We start from the raw sequence: 21426 nt of genomic DNA, 5'->3' as shown, positions 1-21426 counted from the left end.
GCGGCGACCCCGAACTGCCTGGCACTGTCCGCCCGGTGCTGCGCTACCCAGCCCAGTCCTTCCCGCCCGCACACCGCGGCCGGACCAGCCTCCGCCGCGGCGAACTGCGCGAACACGCCCCGCCCCTCGCCCCGCCCCTCCCGCCGAAGAGGCGGGGCTCCCTTGGCAGCGGCTTCCTCGAGACCTCGCTTTCCTCATTGCGCTTGCGCCGCCCGCCGTCGCGCAAGCGCCGTGGGGGCGGGGAGAGGGTCCGGAGTGGAATTGCGGTGGCCGTTCACGGCGCCGTTCGCAGCGGGGCGGCGCGGTGGGGATGAGCCTCCGCCCGGCCTGGCCAAGGGGACGCGGGCAGAGCGACGCCGCACGCCAAGTCGGGCCCTCAGCAGCCTGCTGCCGCTGGCCGCTGTCGGCGGCGTCCCGCAGCCGAGCGGCCGCGGAGCTCAGGGAGCGCTGCTGACCGGAACCGCCCGCTCGGGCCCTGCTGGCCCCGGTGCGAGGGAGGGGGGCGCGCAGGTAGCGGGGCGCCCGCGCCCCGGCCCGAGCCTCGGGGGGGCGGGGGCCGTTGGGGCGGCCCGGCCCCCCCTTCCCGACCCTTCCCCCGCGCGGTGGTTCGGCGGGTGAGGGGGGGCGCGGCCCGGCGCCCGCGGGGAGGATGGTGAAGCCGCCCCCAGTCCCCGCGCCGGGCCGGGAGGCGGCCGAGCCGAGCCGGGCCCGCGCCGCCAGGGCCGCCCTCCGCAGGGGCTAAGGGGCTGAGCCGAGCCCCGCGGGGTGGTCGCTATCGGAAGGATGACCACTCCGGCCCTGCTGCCGCTCTCCGGGCGGAGGCTGCCCCCCCTGAACCTGGGGGCCTCCGCCTTCCCGCACCACAGGGCTACCTTGAGACTCTCCGAAAAATTTATCCTGCTCCTGATTCTTAGTGCCTTCATCACCCTGTGCTTCGGGGCGTTCTTCTTCCTCCCCGACTCCTCGAAGCACAAGCGCTTTGACCTGGGCTTGGAGGATGTGCTCATTCCTCACGTGGACACCAGCAAAGGGGGCAAGAACCTCGGCAGCTTCATCATCCACGGGCAAGGGCACGACGAGCACCGGCACAGGTAGGTGCCTTCCTGCCGCCGTGGCGGGTCCCTGTGGGAGCAGGACGGGGTGGAAGGGAGATCGACTAAAATAGGTCTTCCCTCCACTGCTGTCGCTCCTCTCTCCGACATCCTCATGTCTTCCCAACATGCATCAACTTTGGAGAGCTTGCCATGTGTAGCTGTGTCTCCATGTTTTCTTTTCCACTCTGAATTTAGGCTTCTGGCTAGCGAGGGCTGGGAGGATAAATATGAGCTCCCCTCCAGTGACTGATTTACTTTCCCTATCCAATTCAGTAATGGAAAAAAGGGGTTAAGTTATGGCATTTTTCTAGATAGTGTGACTGAAAAACTGCAGCATTTTTCATATAGCTTTTAGTTGCTTACTCGAAACAGCTGCTTGTTGCTGAATAGTGTGGCAAGAACTTTGATCCGATGAAGACTTTATGCTGTGACCCAGAGGCTGTCAGTCTACAATGTGCAGGTCACATAACTAGTGTAGGTGGCATAATTGCCTTTTCTGGCCCTTAAAAATCACTTGTTATGATGTTATTCCAGACAACTGGAGGAGCTGGTGGCTAAGTTTCCTTAATTGTGTCTGCCAGTGTAAAGAAATTGGGAGATAAAAGTAGTAGTTAAGAGCAACAGGGGTAAATGTCATGCTATTGATAGCTTTTTGGGGCCACCTAAAGCTTTGTGTGGTGCAAGCCTCTAAATGTTCAAGAAGTTAAGCCTTCAAAACTGAGGTTCAAAAACTTAAATGAAGGTTTTAGAGTGCACTTGCTGTAAATATACGTTAGTTGCTTAAATCCTACCCTAGTGCCTGGATCATAGTGAAGCTGATTGATCTCTCTTCACTGTCAAAGATGTGTAAAATGTCATGATGATGGGTGATAAACTATATGCTCTTCAATACTCAAATTAGTAATACAGTGAAATTTCAAAAAAGGTAACTTATGGTGATAGTGTTCCTTTGAGAACAATTTGAAATATATTCTGTTGACATGATGTAAGAGTTATTTAAAGGTTCTTTGTGCTAGATTAAAAGGAGAGGATATAATTGCCTCTTCTTATTCATCTGTTATGAGTTATCAAGACTACCTGAATACTGTTTTTCCTTAAGGCATCTTTGTTGTTTGATGTCTTGGGGCATTTATCATGAGCTCTTTCTCCCTAACTGAAAGCACCGATGATTAGTATTTAACAAGGACTGCTGTTGTCTACAATGTTAATTGCTGATGCAATTAAATGTTGCACAGAACATAGGTTTAGATACTCTAATACGCCTTTGAAGTTCTCATATTTTGCTGTCTGTTGTGGTGTGGTGTTTTTTATTTTTTGTTTTTTATTTTTTTTTTTGTGATTTTATTTCTTATCTTCCACAGTCACTGTGGTACATGCAGTCAAAATCAGATTGTAAAACAGAAGACAGATGAAACAAAAAGAAGAGTCCAGAAATTTTCAAAACTCCAGCTGTGACTGTTGTACCTTGTGTTGCTGGGTAGATGTGCTATAGGGAAAGGGAGTTTGTTTATAGTGATAGTTCTGGAGTGATGCTCTTGATTAACCTGCTTATGTGGGTCGTTTTCAGGTTTCCTCTTTAAGTATAATTACTTAGACTACTGCTTTAGTAATGACATGAAACACGTACTACTTCTGTCTGTCTTGTGTAGATAAGCTGTAACTTATAACTGTCAGAGCTAAATGCATTTTGCTTGTTTGGGCTCTGCTCTTAAAAGAAGTGGTTATCCTGTCATCAGTTCACTCTCCTATGGTTCTTCCATAAGCTATGAATGTGTGTTCCTCCCTCTGCCCTCCATCCAAAGTTATGCCTGTCATGTACTGTTTTTTATGGCTGCCTTTTGAGTTATTTGGGCAAGGGTAGATGATATTCCGGTTATTTTAGCTCTGCAAACTATTGGATTGCTTCAAGCATGTCTTAACTGCTAAAAAACCATGCCCTCTTAACCTACTTGTAAGACATTAGTGTGAATGCCACATATGCTTTGTGAAGCAAGATTAAGTGCTTTACTTCTGGAGCAACTTTTTTGGCTTATTACCACGTAGTCTTACCAACAAGGTATTTGCTAGCTTGGTGCTTATGTGGTGACTGTTTTTGATAAAGGAAAAACAGCTGCTGCTCTTTTCAGTGCTAAGTTCCTGCTCCAGGATTGCAGGGATGTTGACAGATTGTGTTTTGAGAAAGTAAAGTGTGTTCAGTAATGATTTCTAGATTACTTGTTATCTCAGTTTGGGATGAAAAACTTCATTCAGCTTACTATCAAGGAGCAAAGTCAAATGTCAGCTACTCTATAGGTGGTGTTTTTTGGATGGCACTGAGGAGTTATGGTGCAAAAAAATGAAGAGGAAATAACCTGCTGGTAATACAAGGGAGTATGCGGTCAAAGATGTGAAGTGTGATGATGGATGGACAAGCTATCTTTCCAGAAATTGTGAGACTTCAGAAGCGGATGGAAGGTCACTCGTATGACGTATAAACTTGATCATGAAATGACAGGTGTGTTGATTTAGTGACTCAAGGAAAGTGTTTCTTCTGTGAATGCTGCTATTTACCTCTGTTGAACAATAAAAACTACATATCATGGTTATGCTGCTCCCTTGGTATATAGGCTATAATGTTTTGATGCTCATTTTCCCCTGCCTCTTAAATTTTGGGCTTTGTAGACTATCGGAGGATATTAATGTCTCTGTCTTCTGGCAAAATGTAGCAGTGATGTATGTAGAGGGCTGTTATGCAGCCATGCTTTAATTTTGGATGCACAAACTATGGTTCTCGCTCACTGGACCTTCTCTGTATTCACTCACATTGCCTTTTTCAGCTCTTCCCCTGGAACTCCGTGATGTTTTTGAGAGTTTTTAGTCTTATTGTTACAGTGTGGCAACTTTTTAACTTCACTTCTTCCATTATCTTTTTTTTTTTTTTTTTTTTTTTTTTTTTTTTTTTAACTGCTCCTGCCCCTCTTCCTTCTGCTGTTCCAGGCAGAAAAAAGGGGGGAACCCCACTCCCTTCCTGATGGACTGAAGTATTTGTTCAAGAATTACAGTGTCCTTGCCTGTCATCCAAAGAAAAACAACTTTCTTCTAAGAAGATAGTTAAAATCTGGAGTAAAACTGCAATTTATATTTTAGGAAATGGATGGGTTGTAGTGCAAGTTAATACTAATTTTTAGTTGTTCATTTCATGGGCAAGCTCTTCATGTGCCCTTGATAGATAATGTGTGGGGAATGCTGGGAAGGTGTACCACAAAATTTTACCTCTGAGAGGAAGAAGAGTGGAAAAGACTAGTTCAAGACTTGTGAAGTTAAGTATATGCCTTTTAAAAATGGATTTCACTTCCCAAATATGAATTTCTCTCCATTTCAAATAGAATATTGCAGAGATTCTGGAATGAGAGCAGTACAGTTCTGGAGACACATCTTGCCGAACAAACTTGTGTGTCGCTCAAAGTTTGTTACATGGTTTTAGGTAACTGTCACTTCTCCCAGACTTCTGCATCTCCCCTGCCACACAAAAATACTTAAGGTGTTTCTAACTACCCAGTTACTTACCAGCTATTTTAGGTATTTTATTCTTCAGTAACATGTCTGAAAGATGGCTTTGGAACCAAAACAGAACATTCTTCTGTTTTCTTGTCACCTAATGTAAATGAGTGAGAATGCAGACACCCTGTAATCTCCTTAATTTATGAGATTTTTTTTTTTTTTTAAAACCCCAAGATTATCTGTAATATGGAAATTGAGCAGACTTGTTTCTTTACTGATGTGTCAAGTAGCTGCTCTTCATATTACTTGACGGAAGTTAAGATCATGTCTGTGGTAGAAGTTCATTAATCTTAGAGGTAACAGATAATGTAAATTTATGAGCTCAAAGCTGCAAAGCCACTTTGTAACAGCACTTGGATTACTATTGTGCCAACAACTGAGTCCTTCAGAATTTGCAGAGTTGTATATTCAGCTGCTAAATTCCTGTGTATTACTTGAAGTGGTAATTCCTGCCTGTGCTTAAAAAAACCCCCATGTCATGAGGTTGATAGCAGGTGTTGCTAATACAACAAACCACCTCAACTGCTTTGGCCTCTGTGTGTAAGTAGGTATAAATCGGTGTAAATGATGCTTTTGACTTTGTTCCTGTGAAGCTAAGGAATATTGAGTTGTGTGTTATGCAAAGATATAAGCTCAGCAGTCTGATATGACCAGTTGTGGGTCAGCAGCTGTATGATGGTAGTCTGAAAGTGCTCTTTCTTCTGTTGCTCAATGTATGGTTGTCTGCGTGGCAGCAGCAGCTGCTGTCTCTGCTCTTAGGTGGTGAAAGTAACAAATGATTCTGAAGAGCTTTCAGTCTTAATTTCTTCATTTACAGCCTGTATTTTTTTTTAAAGAAACATGAAAGGCTTAATATTCTTCTCTTGAATCTTCTCTGACCTACATGACTTTATTAGCCAATGTAGAAGTGGACACAGGATATGATTTAACCTTTATTACTCAGTGGGATCAGTTTCTCTTGTTGTCCTCTGCCATGCCATCAGGTATAAAAGTGCGTTATTCTCTTTGCTCTTCCTTCTGCACCTTTACTTGAGGCACAGCTCATTAGTGTAATTATTTGCTATTGTGATTCAGAGAACTTGCTTTTTCTCATGAAAAATCAGAAGCCACTGTAGCACCTGGGCCTCAATTCCTACTCTCTCCATTTTTTTGTTGCTTGAAATTGAGCCTGTCTTCAGAGCAGCCTCCACAGTCTATGGGGTCCTGAGTTTAAGCTGAGGTGCTTCATCTAGAAGCAAGGGGGTTTTAGGGTGCAGCTTGCAGTAGATGGAGGTACTCATGGTGATACCGATGGAGCTGAGGACGGCAGGAGTAGTGCATTGGAAGTCAGGACTCAGAAACATCTCATATATCTGGGGCAAAGAAGTAACTGTCAGGTGTCCGTCTTCAGCTGTTGAAGCTATTGCAAGAGCACTGCCCATCTTTATCTGGACACTGTCCTCGGTTGCAGTGCTTAGTGGCCACGTTTTATTTTCTCTTCTGGTCTCTGTTTTGAGAAGAGGCTTGAAAAACGATGTTGGCACTTGGAGATTTATAGAAATTTGATTTCCTTTGCTTTCTTCTGGAGTCATCGTCTTCACATTATAGCCTAAAACTCAATTTGAATTTCTCCTGAGCTTGCACTGGACTGTGGAAGAGGTGCCCTCTCGGATTATTGCTAAGGTTCTGCTGAAATTAGTGCGTTATGTTGTAGGCTGAGAAATGCTTTCATCTTTGAATTACAAAATGCAAATTCTAGACCATCTGTCTAGATGTCCTCCCTCCTCCCCGCCCCATCTGCTGAACAGCCTACATCATATGTAGGGTGCTGCTTTCTTCAAGTTGTCTTGCTGTACTCCAGTTTGTCAAAGTATTTCCTGTATTATGGGAGAGAGGAGTTGAGAGCTGGTCTTCTGCAGTTCTTATCTTTTCCAGTTAACAAGGTAAAACTTTTTTTTTTTTCTGCATGATCTGCACTTTATCTACATGCTGGAAAACAATCAGGCGTGGGAAAACTGCAGCAAGTCTGCTGGCTGGATTTAGGCCAGCTAGTAGGTGGGAGGCAGTAGTACTTGGGTTCGTTTGGATTTTTGTAGATTGAATTCTCAAAAGAACTTTAGAATAAATGTGGGCTGCTTGATGATGGTAACAGTGTAGGCAATAGTAAGCAGCATGGGTAGTTGTGGGCATAGTGCACTATGAGAGTTCTCCCATCTTCTGATCCTCTCTGTTTACTATTGTAAATACAAACATATCGATGCTACTCAACTAGTTCTGAGTTTTGCGGTTTTGCTTCCTTATAACAAATGTATGCAAAACAAATTACAGGTTTCACATCATGTCTTGTGTGCATTCAGGTTTTCATGTCAATTCAACTGAGACCGAATATGGGCAAAGAGGAAGAAAAATTGTGAAGACTTTCTTGTCTTATGTCCAAGAAACCCATTGAGTCTGAAGTGTGGTCAGTGCCTTTATTCCGCCATTCTGCACTTCTGTTATTGCTGCTCTCAATGTTGAGAAAAGTTTGGTCTGATGGGTAGGTGGCTGTTTCTCACAGTAGTTATTTGGGCTAACAAAATGATAACTTGATGGTGCGTATTTGGGTACAGCTTGTGGGATTTATTCTTTTGCCTTCATTTTCAGTTTCAGACTCAAGTGAGGGCTATCATCTGTCATAATTCAGTGACTAGACTGTCACTTTATGACTGAAATTCAGAGTTCTTTTGCAAGTTAACTGTTTGTGGGGAGAGGAGTATTCAACAGGATAAATAAAGGTAGGAAGGCCAAGAAAGAGGAAGAATAAGTACCTTTACCCAACTGCCCCAAACCCTGAAATAAAGTCTGACAGCTCTAAATATTCTGTATGTAACTTTTCCAAGGTACCTGCATTTACAGCATAGTTATTTACTCTTAGTTGATCAGTATGGCTTCTGCTATTTGTCTTTGAATTTAGGAATTCAACAAATAGATTTTACTTTATTATCTTAGTGTATTGAGAGAAAATACACTCATTCATGGTGTGGGAGAATATTGTGAAAAGCTTTGAGATCTACTAAATTCTTGTTTGCTCATAAAAGGAAACAAAAACCTACTAATTTTGTCTTCATGTTATTGTCTGATCTTGTGTCCCTTACAGAGCAAATTATGTAGCTTCATCCATTCACTCAAATAAAGATCTGAAGGTTCTATATTACTTGTATTATTTAGTATTTTAAGATCTCAAAAAATAAGTGAGATAATTCTGACTGGTAAGGTCCAGTCTTTTTTTTTTTTTTTTTTTGAGTGCCCAACCATGTACACTGATGTTTCTGAAACTTAAAAAAAATAATTTAAGATATCTTATAAGTTATTTATTAACTTTATTTTCTGAGCTAGAGACTGCTCTTTAAAGCTATCTTTGGCCTTGTCTCTGAAGAAAACAGAGTTTGTGTGGCTGTGCCACCCAGCAAAGGGTGACCCATCAAAATAAGCATGTGTCTGTATCTTGTGCATATCTCATTGCTGGATGAAAGAGGAAGACTTTAATTAGGGACAGTGCTGAAGGAAGAATCACAACTCTGAGCCCTAGAGTCACCTGTGATACTTGGTCTGCTGCTGGTCAGTCTGCACAAGGGTAACCCTGAACCTGTCACATGCCTCGGTTCTTCACTGATCGCTGGAGAAAGGTGGTTGGAAATCAATGCTGTGGTAGGAAAGAACCAGGTTTTATGGGGTGCCAGTAGCAATGGGGTGTGTTTCCAAAGTGATAGGAAACACAGGGACAGAAAGCTAAAGGCCATTGATGTATGAAATATGGGGCTATATTAGTTCTGCTCTTTGCAGGATTTGTTTGCTCAAATGTTGAATCATATTTATGATTCTGCCTTACTGCCTTTGTTTTTTAATGTTCTTATGCTGGAAACCCATGAACTGGGTTAGTTTGCATATGGTATTCAGTATTAGTTTCGTTAATGTTTTATGTGCTTTCGTATTTGTTAGTCACCTCTTAAACCACCAGAGAATTTTGTAAATGCTTCCCTGACTCCTTGCTGTAGTGCTACCATTGACGCTTACAGCAAACAGGTAGCTATTTTCTATGATTCTGTTTGAGAGAGCATGTTTAAGGTTGTCATTTGGTTTAACATTATGTAATCAAATCAGTATGGCATGAGCAAAATTGCAGCTTTAAGAGAGTGCATGTGATGAAAGTATTTTCTTGCCATATAAAGATTTAAGAGTTCTTAAATGAGATTACTATTAACACCAGCATGCAGAAATGTCAATTTTCACGTTTAATGTGTGCTGCTAGCAACTTGGAAGACTTTTGCAGGAGGACATTTGTCTCAGCTGAGGTTTAGCACCGTTTGTAGGCCAGCAAGGCATTTGAAGTTTGCACAAGCAAGCTGCTTAAGCAGTTTCCCCCCTCAGTAATTTGTTATCGTTTTTCTCTGCGAGCTGCTGACATGTTTTAGCGGCTGAAGTGTACAGTCAGGCCAGTTAAGAGCGGATGACCATCAGTGGTAAATCAAACTAATCCATTTTACGTTTTATTGGATCAAACTGAATGTGCTCATGAAGGGTAAGAAAAACATCTTGTCCATGGGCGTGGCATATCCCTTAAATGCCTCAGTGGGAAGGGGAAGATCATATCTGCCATGTTCCTGCTCTGAATATCCTGCTGGATAAGTAAACTTGTGCGGAATAGACTGTGGATTAGGAATAGACTTGTGGATTAGGTTTGTTGGATAGTAAGAATAGCTTACAGCATGTGCTGTCTCCTCAGTGGATTTTTCTGTGTGTGTTGCTATTTTTACAAATGTGTTGCATTTTGAGGGCTATTTACTGTTTTCCCTATGCAAGTTAGGGGATCTGCTTTTGTCCCAGAATCCTTCCATCCTTTCTGTAATGTATTGAAAAAAATCATAATCCAAAGCTGACTTTCTGGACCGCAAAGTTCCTGCTTGTTTTCATTTCTTTATGAAATCAAATTTGCATTATGTTTTAAAAAACACCTGCTACTCTCTGGGCTTGTTTGAGATGGCAAAAGTACTGGGAAAGATGCTTATTAGAGAAGTAGAGAAGAGGGCAGTTATTTTCCTGAATAAAGATACGACGTTCTCTCCCCGACACTCCCCGAACCCCCTTTAATTTTTTTCGAAGGAAAGAGAAAATTTGTTCTGAAAAAATGATAGGGTGAACTAGTTTGACTAAGAAACATGTTTCTAGTGACCTTTTAAATCTATTGTTAATCAGGTTTATCCTGGAAACACTGAAGGCTGTTTAATTCTAAACTTAATAATTGCAGATGATGCAAGCATGTGTCTGTTTTCCCAGTCCTATAATCACACGTTCTTAGTTTCCTAAAGGCATCTGTTCTGCTGTCATTTGTTTCTATTTAAGTGGAAAGCACTCTCCAAATTATTAAGTAACACATGTATTGAATTCTGAATTGCAATGCACTGTGTTCTGGAGAAGGAAATACTGCAGGGGTTAAGTGGACTCTTCTGCATCATGGAGTTCTGGTGTTATAAGGGGAATATTTCATACAAGGAATTCCAATTTCTGTTTTTTGTAACTAATTCCACCTTCTAGAGACAGTGGAACCCATTGCAATTAAAATATCAATGGGTTTCTGAAAGCCATTTTCCAATAAGTAGGAAAATCAAAATGAATGAGAAGTATTGCTAAGGATTAAACAGTTTTTAAGCTTCAATTTTATTACTGTATCTAGCACGCTATTCCATTTTAACCAGTAGTTTTTAATCTGAACTCTTAAAAATATTGATTTAGGTACTTAAAGCCAGTCAAGTTGGATCTACAAACTGATATACTTGTTAAATTGGTCCAGATCAATGTGGGGAAGAGTTCATACAGTAGGAATGTTTTAGCTGTTTGTATGTGAAATTAATTACTGATTTACATCCTGGATGATGGAAGGGAGCTTACCTGCACTGCAATAACTGTCACCCTAATAACTGAAATTTTCCAGGGTGGGGGGGAGTTTTGTGTCTTGTCTGGGAACTTTCTCATCTTGAGTAACTGATGCTTATGGAAGGATACCAATGTACCTGTATATGTGATATCTCTAATCTGCGCTGTGAAGTGGGTAATTGATTGTCACTGCTGTCATTTCAGTATTACAGGTGAAACTGTAAAACAAATGGCTAATGAGGTGACTGATATTCTACTAGAAGTTTTTACAAAGAACTTCCATTATTAACTTGTTGTAGCTTTTTCTGGTAGTGATATTGCTGAACAGAATGTTTGGGAATAATTCAGAGCTGTGTTGGTAACTAAAGGAAGTGTTGTGGGTTTTTTGTTTGGTTGGTTTGTTTTGTTTAAAAACAATACTGATCCAAACCAAAATTTTAAAGAAAAAGAATCATCCCATCATTCTTCATAATACTTGATGTGAAGAACAACAACAACAAAACCTCAATAATGGAAGAGAACCTGCAATGTGTCTGACTGGATTTCACCTGGTCCTGTGTTGTCACTGCAACATTTGATAACTGCTTGCTGGCTAGGGTAAGTGATGGGAACAGATTATTTACTTGTAAAGGCAAATGCCTAATAATGACTTTGTTCCTGTGTATTTGTGAGAAAACAGATTTTTTTGAGATACTGTTACTAAGACTACATGTGAACCCCAGGTGTTTGGGTTGCTCAGGCTTTTATAGATCTGTAGTTTTTTGATATGTTTATTTTGGTTTCTGTAAACCACTTGCACACTGATTTTATTCAGATGCGTATGCTATTGCAGTTTATGCATAGTGGTTTTCTTGACACCCCCTCTCCTGTCTTTAGACATAATTTTCTCAGAATAGCATCTGGCTGTCACACTACAGTGGAACTAGATCATCCAGTCTATGCTCTTATAAAGAAAAATGAGGCTTGACATATTCATGTCAATTTGGCAAGATGCCTGAATCATTATGCTTAATGAAATATGTGATGTTTCAAGTGGTAATGTCACCTGCAGGAACGGTTGCAGGAGGAACCTAAGGCACTGTAAAGAAAATGCCACCTTTACTTGGTCTGGGAGGTTCAGATGCTGACACAAGTTACCTAATCAATCCCCAGCACAAGGTTACTATTTAGTCCATTAAGGTGTATGATTTAATTCAAAATTTCTCATGCTCCAGGATTTGCTGGTGGTGACCCTGGGAAAATGTCAAGTGCCTTTTCGGTTTAAAAGAAAAACAAAACAAACCAACCAACCAAAACCAACACAAGGAAATATCTATAGAGCTTCCTTTTATACAATAATGAGTAAAGAAACCAACAACCAGCCAACATTCCAAAGTAGTGTATACAATTTTTGACTAAATTGCAATTACCTGCTGTTTTTTGGTTCCCTAGCAAGTTTGTTTTGAACCTTTGTAGGTTCACCATATGGAATCTCTACAAAAAAGCAAACCCTGTTATGTTGTCTAGTGTTCTAGTAATAAGAAAATACATGGAAGCGTAAATTAAAATATTCCTTAAATTTGATACTTAAATTCTTTTTTCTGACTTCCATTAATAAGGAAAAATGGTGGAGCCTGTGCAGACTGTAAATAGAGTTCTTCCAAGTTGCCTTAAAAAATTGCTTGAACTGCATCAACCATAACCTTGCCTCACCAGCTTTCAGGTGGGTTCAATACGACTTAAAATAGAATGCCTTTTGAGACTTAGAAAACCTTACATCAAACTGTTCAAAAGCGTTTGTGGCAATTTTTAGTTTTATGTTTTATTTTCAGTTTCTGCTCTACCCCTCCTTTTTATAGAATGGGTCACTTATTTTTAGCAATTTGGCCTGACTGTTTTCAGTTCAGTGCTCAACAACTGAAGTAAAACAGCGCTGTGAATGTGGCAAGTACTTTCCTATGGCTGTGTAGTCCAAGACAACTAGAGCAACATCGTCATTTCTTCTGCTACATGGAGATGGAAAAGCTGGAAGTGGAAGGGCAGACAGGAGGACCTGGATGGTAGCATAGCCCAGAAGTTTTTATGTTCCTTTATGGTGTGCTATTTTTCAGTTCCCAGATGGCCTTTGCCCCAGCTGTCCTCCTACAAAGGCTAGGTGTGATCCTGAGACTCATTGCTGTGGCAGGTGGCTAATACCACCTCATCTTCTTGTAAACCATCAAGAATGACTGAAGTTTAAACCGTGTGAAGCAAAAGTAAATAAAAGCCTCCATAAAACTTAAGAAATCCTTGAGGAGGGAAGCTACGTTAGGCTTTGACAGCCAGCTCAACTACCATGTTTTGTGTTCTTTATTTTTTCTTCCATCCCATCTTTCTGGAATCTGAGGGTGATTAATGACTAGCGGTGAGAATGACTGAAGGTGACATGTTGTTTATAGGGGAGGGAATTAAACTTCAATTTCCTAGTCTTAGTGCTTGACTTTGCACTATCTTTACTTCAGGACTGGAAAGAACTTCCAACTCTAATATTAAACTTCTGTGCATGACAATGGTTGCAAGGATATGACCTTTTGCTACAGCGTTAATCTTCAGAAATAGTCTTCCTCTATAAAATTGCCATGGGTATGGGCTAAGCATCTTTTAGAGTACACAGAGGTTCTTCAAGCAGGAGGTACACAGCAATTATTTGCTGGCTTGTGCAGAGAGCCTAGCCAGTTCTGTGATTTACTGATGATTAATGGGTTTACCAGCTCAGTGGGTCCTTGCTGACCTGGAAGGTGTATGGTAGGGAAGTAGCAACCTCCTGTGATTCTTGGAGTGGGCTGTTCTTGGTCTTACTGAGACAGCACATGCCAACTCCACTTTTCTCAGATTTTGTGCCTTGTTGAGTCTATTTTTATCTTGAATTGAGTTAGTGTCTCGGCAATTTCACTCTTTTTCTTACCTTTTGTGGCTTACAGCCATGAGAGTATCCTCATAATGTAACAGTTTGTTTTTGGTGGAGCTGAGCCCAAGCTCACACTGGACTTTGAGTTGTAAAGAGTTGAATGTTTCAGTGATCTTGGGACTGCATGCTTGTTTGCTCTGGATGAGTATGCTTGAAACTATTTGGTCTGAACTTCTCAAAATAAACATGATTTTGTTGCCTACAGTCACAAAAGGAAAGAGTTGAGGGTAGTTTTCTAGTTCCAGAGTTTCCATTAGTCAAATCAACAATATTATCCTGTTTGAGGCATCTGTTTCTTAATTATACACTGTTATATTACACATAATATATTTGTTAGGGAAATGAAAGAGGTAAGGAAGTTGCCATCATCATTTGAGCTAATGAAATAGAGTTTTAGATTAATCTTAGAGGAATCAAACATATGACTGCAACTGTCCATGAGCTGGATTTTGTTCCTGGGAATTCAGATAGTTGACTGTATTTTGGAGGAGGGGAGGAGAAGGAGGAAATTTGACTTTACCTGCTGGTGTGATTGTATTAAGCACAATTAATAGAGGAAGGTAACACAATGTGTACTGTGTACTGTTTATAAAGCTACCTGAAAAATCTGAGGTGGCTATATTGATGAAGACAATTCAGTGATTGAATTGCTGAGGCATTTCATATCCCCAGCTCTTCTGTTGTTTCAGCTCCATGTTCTGGGCTACTGTAATTCTGTGTATTTTCTGTCTTGGTCATGCCAAGAGTAGTTTGTGTCCACTTCATCTGTTGCTGCATACATCTAATGCCTGTATAATGTAGTCTGTAAAACACTTAATATTAACATATTTCACTGATACTGGAAATAGCACTGATAACTGTTAATCAACATTTCATTGCTGTAGTTTAATCTGTTAATTTTATCATAAGTTTATGGAAAACATCCATGGTAGTACTAGATACACTATTCCAATAGAGTTTTAGATGTATATGCTACTGAAACATTACTCATTTGCTGTGTTTTGTTTCACTTTTTGTATCCCGACAGTTTTTATTGCAGATGTATATGAACAAAAATCCGCTTAGCAGTTCCTGAAGAATGCCAAGTCCTCTTTAGCTGACTTAATTGTAATGTGTAAGAGTAGTTTATATGTCACAATTTCGTCTTTTATACCTTATTTGCATTGTGTTGTGTTTACCGTTGTAATGCTAACATCCTTACCTTGTTTATGCGTTATTCATTCCCTAGACTGTGTGCTGGATTTTACTAACGTAGCTAGCTGTCAGCAATGTTGTTTATTCAGTTGGGAAGACTTTGCAATTCGCAAGGTGGGTTTTTCAGAGTGAAGCTGATCACTCATATTTTCAGCAGTTTGTTCATATGCGAGGAAACTTCACTGCATAATCTATGGTAATGATATTGATGATAATTATGGTAACAATAGGTATATCTTTGAAGATATTCACAAGCTGCCTGGACAACTGGCTTTAGGTGGCCCTGCTTAAACAGGGGAAGGTTTGACCAGATGACCTCCAGTGGTCCTTTCCAACCTGCATCTCTTTGGTTCTGTGATGTGGACTTTATGCTCTTTTGATGTGCAAAAAACCTGCTTTCCATATTCATGAATGTACTGAGTAGCCTGAGTCTTGCATTGTTACATTTTTGCGGTGGGGAGTTACTGGTCCAGTTGTTGCTTTTCTGGCCTCTTTTAAAAAGAAAAAAAACTTACCACCCAGTTATTTATCTCTTGAATCAAAATTATGTGGTGTTTTTTTTTTAGCAAGGTGGATTATTTCAATGAGAAGTTTATTAAAAGCACCTGGAAGGCTAAATAATTTGTCACACAGTTGTCTTTCATCCTCTGCTTTATTGACAAGATTAAAGAATTTTGGGAGTAATGAGATACAGTTTTGCTGTGTGGAACAGTGCAGATCAGACCATATGTCATGATTTCTAGGTATTTTGTTGCTGTACCTTTAGTTACTGTTTTGGCTAATTTGATGAGTAGAGAGAGGTATGAAGCTTTGCTGTTCTTTCCTTCTAACCAGTCCCAGCAGTACTGTATGGGAGAACTTTATTTCTATTTTAATTAATCCAATATTACTGCTAAAAGGATATCCACACTGCAGTCTGTCTCCTCTTATGTGAAATCCTTATGAATCACAGGATAAGTGCTATATATATTTGGTTTTTTTCCCTCCACTATGTTTAGTGACAGAGCATTGCCTACAGGTCCTGTCCTATCTGGGTTTTTGTCACAAAGTACCTTCTGAAAGCTATTGATATTCTAAGGCCAAGTTAAAATGATTTTTTTTTTTAATTCTGTTGTTGCCTCACATTTCTTCCAGTTTCTGTGAAGCAGGACTGCATTTTAAACTGCTGCCACATAAAGGGAGGGGAGTGCTGGTGACTGATGTGATCCTGCCAATCTTGTGGTGCAAGGAGCTGATCAGTGTCTTTCAGACAAATCAAATGCTGCTCCCCTGCCACAGCAAGGCACTGATACTGCTTTAGCCAGGAAGGTTGTACATTACAGTTTCTTGGTGGCAAGAGGAGCAACTCAAGAGAAATTGCTGTAGACCTGTGTTTGTAGTAAGCTGCACACGCCTAGTAGTATTGTTCCCCTGTAATGAAGAGCTTGTATCAGTCTTACGTGATAGATCACAGGGGTTTCCCCCTCTTCCTCCTTGAGCTCTTTGCCATACGCCGTTTTAGTACATGGCTTATGACACCACGCATGTTGACTACTATTCTGATTTTAAATGCATTGATACACAGCTATCAATTTACCATATAGCTATATAGTAACAGTTATAGGTGGAGGAGGAAGATAAATCTGAGCAGTATGTGTGAACTTCCAACAGGATATTTAAAGCACTATTGCTTTTGGGATGTGCAAATCAACTCTGGCTGGGTAAAATAGCATCGTGGAAATGTGGTAGCTTGTGTCGACAGAACATCTGTGCGAGGGTAGTCGCTTCCTCAGAGCTCTGTAGGACCTGCCAGAGGGTTTCCTGTGTGGAGAAGTCTAGTACCATCTGCTTACCTGAAAGTTTGCCATCTCTGAGTCTACATTATACACAATTTGCTGCTTTCACTTTGCAATAGCCTTTCTCTCTTTATGTGTATTTTTGCTGTCAACTTATTTGATATTTGAACAGTTGAGAATTTTTAGACTAAGGCTGTACTCAATTGTGGCTCTTGCTTTAAATTGTTAACTTTTTCCAGCTGTTTTTCCTTCAGCTGATGAAAGTCTCTAGGTTTGCCGCTGGAGATCAGGCTGACAAGAAGACTCATGGTGTAGAAGGAGGGAGCTACTATACTTCCTGTGGTACCCCTTTTGAACACAGGCATCCGGAAGATGATTTTGCTTTAGCTAATGTAATTCTCACTTTTCTAGTATAGGGGATGGGAAAAGGAAAAGAAGTACCTGATTAGTACTAGAACCTGGAGGGAGAAAGTGAGTCAGGGCTAACAGAGGTGGCGGTGAGAAGGAATGATTATTTTCTTTGCAAACTGGAGATGGGAGCTGTGTATGGAGCAAAATAAAAGGGGATGGGATGGCTGTGAAATAGTGCCTTTTGCTTCCCCCCTCTTTTTCCTTAAGTAGAAGATTGACATTGTCTGAGGCACAAGAAGAAACAGGCATTGGCTGAGCAAGATCTCAAAGACTTATCAGAGTGGCACTGGGGAGGGGAAACAGTTGAAGCAAGATGATGCTCAATAAAGCATAAATAATATTTTAGGATGGTGGGCAATGTCTTTTATCTGATAGAGGAAGTAACATCATTGGGCTAACTGGAGGAGTGGGAACCATATGGCTGAGTGAAGGGATAGATGTGAAGGTGGAAATGACTGCAGTTAATGACCATGACTATTTGTGTGCAGAAAACATGCTCCTTATAGCTTGAGCTCTAATTTAGCATCCCCAAACATGCAGGTCTATAATACTTGAAGCTCATGTCCTGTTCTGCTGTGTCCCCAGCCATTTAATCTTGCCTATATCCTTGCCTCAACAGCAGTGTTTGGGCAGTCAGCCAGTTAGAAGACCTAATTTAGCCTGAAATGATCAGTAATTTTTTTTCAGCTGGCTCAGCTCACCACTGGCTTGTTGCCTTGTCTCCTGAGTATCAGCATAAGGATTAAGGGGGCTTGCTTTTGTAAGGCAACTAAAGCCCTGAAACTTAAAGAATGATTTGTGCAGAGGTGGTGACCAACACAAGGAATATAGAGTTATAATATCCTTTATAACATAAACCAATATTCTGTTATTGTTGATCATATTATTTATGCTGCAGTCATACACAACCTGTCTTTAACCTAATAGATCTGCAGCATATGTGGCAATACAAGCACCCTTCACATGCTAGTTGACTTGTTTCTACAGAACCACTAATTTTCTAGCCATCCGTGACTCACTGCAGCAACACTGGGGAAGCTGCGTTCCTGTATGCTGTCTGACTTGTGATCATCTGGCTTGCACTCATACAAGGATATTCTCTTATCAGTCCATGCAGGTGGACTTCTCTACCTCAGGCATACAGTGAAGGTAGTGTCATCTCCTCTCTGACTAGGAGTTGAGTCTGAAGATGGGTCCCCTTTTAGTTTGTCAAAAGAACTTCCCAAAGCTTAAACCTGCCATGGCCTGGGCTTGCATTGGTGATCTCTGCTCAAGGTGTTGTATGAGTTGTCCTGTCAGTTTATTTATCTCACCATGATTTTATCCAGTAGTCCTCAGTTTCCAGCAGATCTTTGTCTTATTACTGTTGGCTTTAACTGTTTACCTCAGAGCTCCACAGTTGGTTTCATTTCTTGTTATACCCGTCACCTTAAAGCTACAATTTACACATTTGTCTCTGCCAGGCTCTGTTGAGGGAAGGCTGTATGGACTCAACTGTAGAGGGAAGGTTGTTCCTTCTTTATCCATCGTAGCTTTGGCTGTCTTCTGACCCCACCATCAGCTAATTCAGGGAGCTAACTCTGTGCAAAAACCCTCGGAACAAACAAATGCCCAGGAGAACACAAGGACGACCCACAACGAGTTCACTAGCCACTGGCAAGTGCCAGAGCTGGCACAAGGGGTTGAGTGGGACCTTTCACTTAGCAACACCTAGGTATTAATCAGCTTAAATATTGTGTGAAACTGTAGCTGGAGTTGTGGTTTTGTTTGTTGGTGTGTTTGGTGGTGGTGGTGTTGTTTTTCTGCTGCAAGCTGATATGTGTGAAACCCTGTCAAGGTATTTTTCTCTTTCTCTGTTGTTGACCTACATAGTTACTGATAGCAGGAGGCTGTCATCCTGTATTTGCTCAAATGGTGGAGTATCTTATGGATCTAAAGCCTTACCATTTTGAATCACTGGGATGTTAAAATGATTGTCATATTTTTTAGTGATTGCTGCTTTGTAGGGTCCTTAAAAAAAAAAAAAAACAAAACAACAAACCCTCACCCCCAAACACAATTCTGTACAGTAAATGTCTTTTGGCACCCGGTTTTTCCTTTCTGGTGTCTCGAGCTCTGTTCTTAAGGTTACCCGACACTTTCAAAAGTCAGCCAAATATTACTGCTCACAGTAGGTGTGTTTATATTTTTTTCTGATTGTTATTTGAAATTAAATAGTACATATTCTTAACAAAATACAATCAAATTAACTATATAAAGGTGGGGTAACTAGGTGTGTTTGCTTTTTAACCATGTTGCTTGACAAGTGTTTGTGATCTGTTTTATGGTTTGCTTAGTCTCTCTTTTTTTTTTTTTAAATAGTAGACCAGGAGTTATCTTCTTTCTACTATTGTTCTTGCTGGACTCACACATTTAGTGTGTGCTTACTGATGATTTTTTGGCAAATTCTTTTCAAGTGTGTCCCCTCTTTTATTTCATTTTTAAACAAACTTATAATGTCAATGTAGAATGTCACAGAAGTATAATCTGTCCTACCACATGTGGAGCATGAGGCTGTTCTGGTATATTAAGTATTTAAAATGTTTATATTTAGCATTTCCCATTGCAAGGAATTAATGCAGCTTTCTCTGTGACATTCTTACATAGTGATTTCAGCAAGACTTTGATATCTGCTAGAGGAATGTTTTCAAGCTATGTCGTGTGAAGGTGAATAAAATGTTGTTTCTCTTTTGCTTAAATCTCTCATGTATTGCTGTTTCTGTATCTCAGGTGAGATGTTGGGGAACTCTTCATAGCTTATTAGTCAAACTAATACCACATGTTCTGTTATGGGGTCAAACTACCTGAACAAGAGCATGCTATAATTGATGTATGTGTTAAGAAATTCCTTTTCTTCTCTACCATGTGAGTATGCAGAAGGAAAAGGAATTTCTCAGCTGGCTAAGGCTCCTACTTAAAACTTGTTCAGTTTCTGGAGGCTATTTGGGCCCTCTTAATCACTTCTGAAGACTTTCTGCATGCCTCCAGGAACATTTTTGCTCCTCTGGGAGTGTCACGTGTGAAATGGGGGGGCAACTGTAATTCTGGGGGCAAATAAGATCACAAAAGAAGGGAGAGCAAGGATGCTATATGTAATGCACAAATGATTGGAATTTTTTTGTTGTTGCTGTATTGTTGTTTCTGTCCCATCTCCTCCAAAACGCCTGTACAGATCTGAGGCTATGAACCCAGTGTCCTGCCTTGGCATGACTGTCAGGCAATGTAACTGGTACAGAGGGTGAACAAGTAGCAAGTCAGTACTGTAGTGCAAGCTTCCACAGAGCATATAGAATCACAGAATCATTTTGGTTGAAAGAGACCCTCAAGATGGAGTCCAATCATAACCTAACTCTGGAACTAAACCATGTCCCTAAGAACGTCATCTACACGTCTTTTAAACACCTTCAGGGATGGTGACTCTACCACTTCCCTGGGCAGCCTATTCCAGTGCCTGACAACCCTTTCCATGAATAAATGTTTAATAATATCCAATCTGAACCTTCCCTGGTGCAACTTGTGGCCATTTACTCTTGCCCGATCACTTGCTACTTGGGAGAAGAGACCAACACCCTCCATGCCACAGCCTCCTTTCAGGTAGTTGTAGAGAGTGACAAGGTCTCCCTTCAGCCTCCTTTTCTCCAGGCTAAACAGACCCAGTGCCCTCAGCTACTTCTCACAGGACTTGTTCTCTAGATGCTCCCCCCACTTTGTTGCCTTTCTCTGAACTCTCCAGCACCTCAATGTCTTTCTTGTAGTGAGGGGCCCAAAACTGAACACAGTATTTGAGGTGCAGCCTCACCAGTGCGGAGTACAGGGGCACAACTGCTTCCCCAGTCCTGCTGGCCACACTATTCTTGATGCACGTAAGGATGCTGTTGGCCTTTTTGGCCACCTGGGCACACTGCTGGCTCACATTCAGTTGGCTACCAGTCAACATCCACAGATCCCTCTCTGCCAGGCAGCTTTCCAGCCACTCTTCCCCAAACCTGTAGCACTGCCTAGGGTTGTTGTGACCCAAGTGCAGGATCTGGCACTTGGCCTTGTTGAAGCTTGTATGATTGGCCTCAGCTCAACCATCCAGCTGGTTCAGATCCCTCTGCATGGCCATCCTACCCTACAGCAGATCAACACTTCCACCCAACGTGATGTCATCTGCAAACTTACTAAGGGTGCACTCAATCCCCTCATCCAGATCATCATAAACAGAGCTGGCCCTAATCCTGAGCCCTGGGGAACACCTCTTGTGACTGGCTGCCAACTGAATTTGACTCCATTCACTACAACTCTTTGGGCCCAGCCATCCAGCCAGTTCTTTACCCAGCAAAGAGTACACCTCTCCAGGCCACGAGCTGCCAGCTTCTCCAGGAGAATGCTCTGGGAAGCCTGTTAAAGACTTTAACTGATGTCTAAGTACACAAAATCCACAGCCTTTCCCTCATCAATTAAGCAGGTCATCTTGTCATAGGTGATCGAGTTGGTCAAGTAGAACCTGCCATTTGTAAACTCATGATGATTGGACCTCATTTCTTGGTTATCCTGTAGGTGCCATGTGATGTGT

At 41.4% G+C, this 21426-nt stretch overlaps 1 protein-coding gene across 1 annotated transcript in view; it reads left to right on the top strand.

Annotated features, from left to right (window-relative positions):
- Nucleotides 1–225: 225 nt before the first annotated feature.
- Nucleotides 226–21426, top strand: part of MAN1A2 (mannosidase alpha class 1A member 2) — a 144840-nt gene continuing 123639 nt past the window's right edge. The window contains exon 1 of the mRNA XM_065851340.2: nucleotides 226–1091. Within this exon, the coding sequence (XP_065707412.1) occupies nucleotides 784–1091 (308 nt within the window). The 5' untranslated portion in view covers nucleotides 226–783. The remainder of the gene's footprint in view (nucleotides 1092–21426) is intronic.

This window comes from Patagioenas fasciata, chromosome 1 (genome assembly GCF_037038585.1).
Source record: "Patagioenas fasciata isolate bPatFas1 chromosome 1, bPatFas1.hap1, whole genome shotgun sequence".
Lineage (NCBI taxonomy): Eukaryota > Metazoa > Chordata > Aves > Columbiformes > Columbidae > Patagioenas > Patagioenas fasciata.
This window is presented reverse-complemented; position numbering and strand designations above follow the sequence as displayed.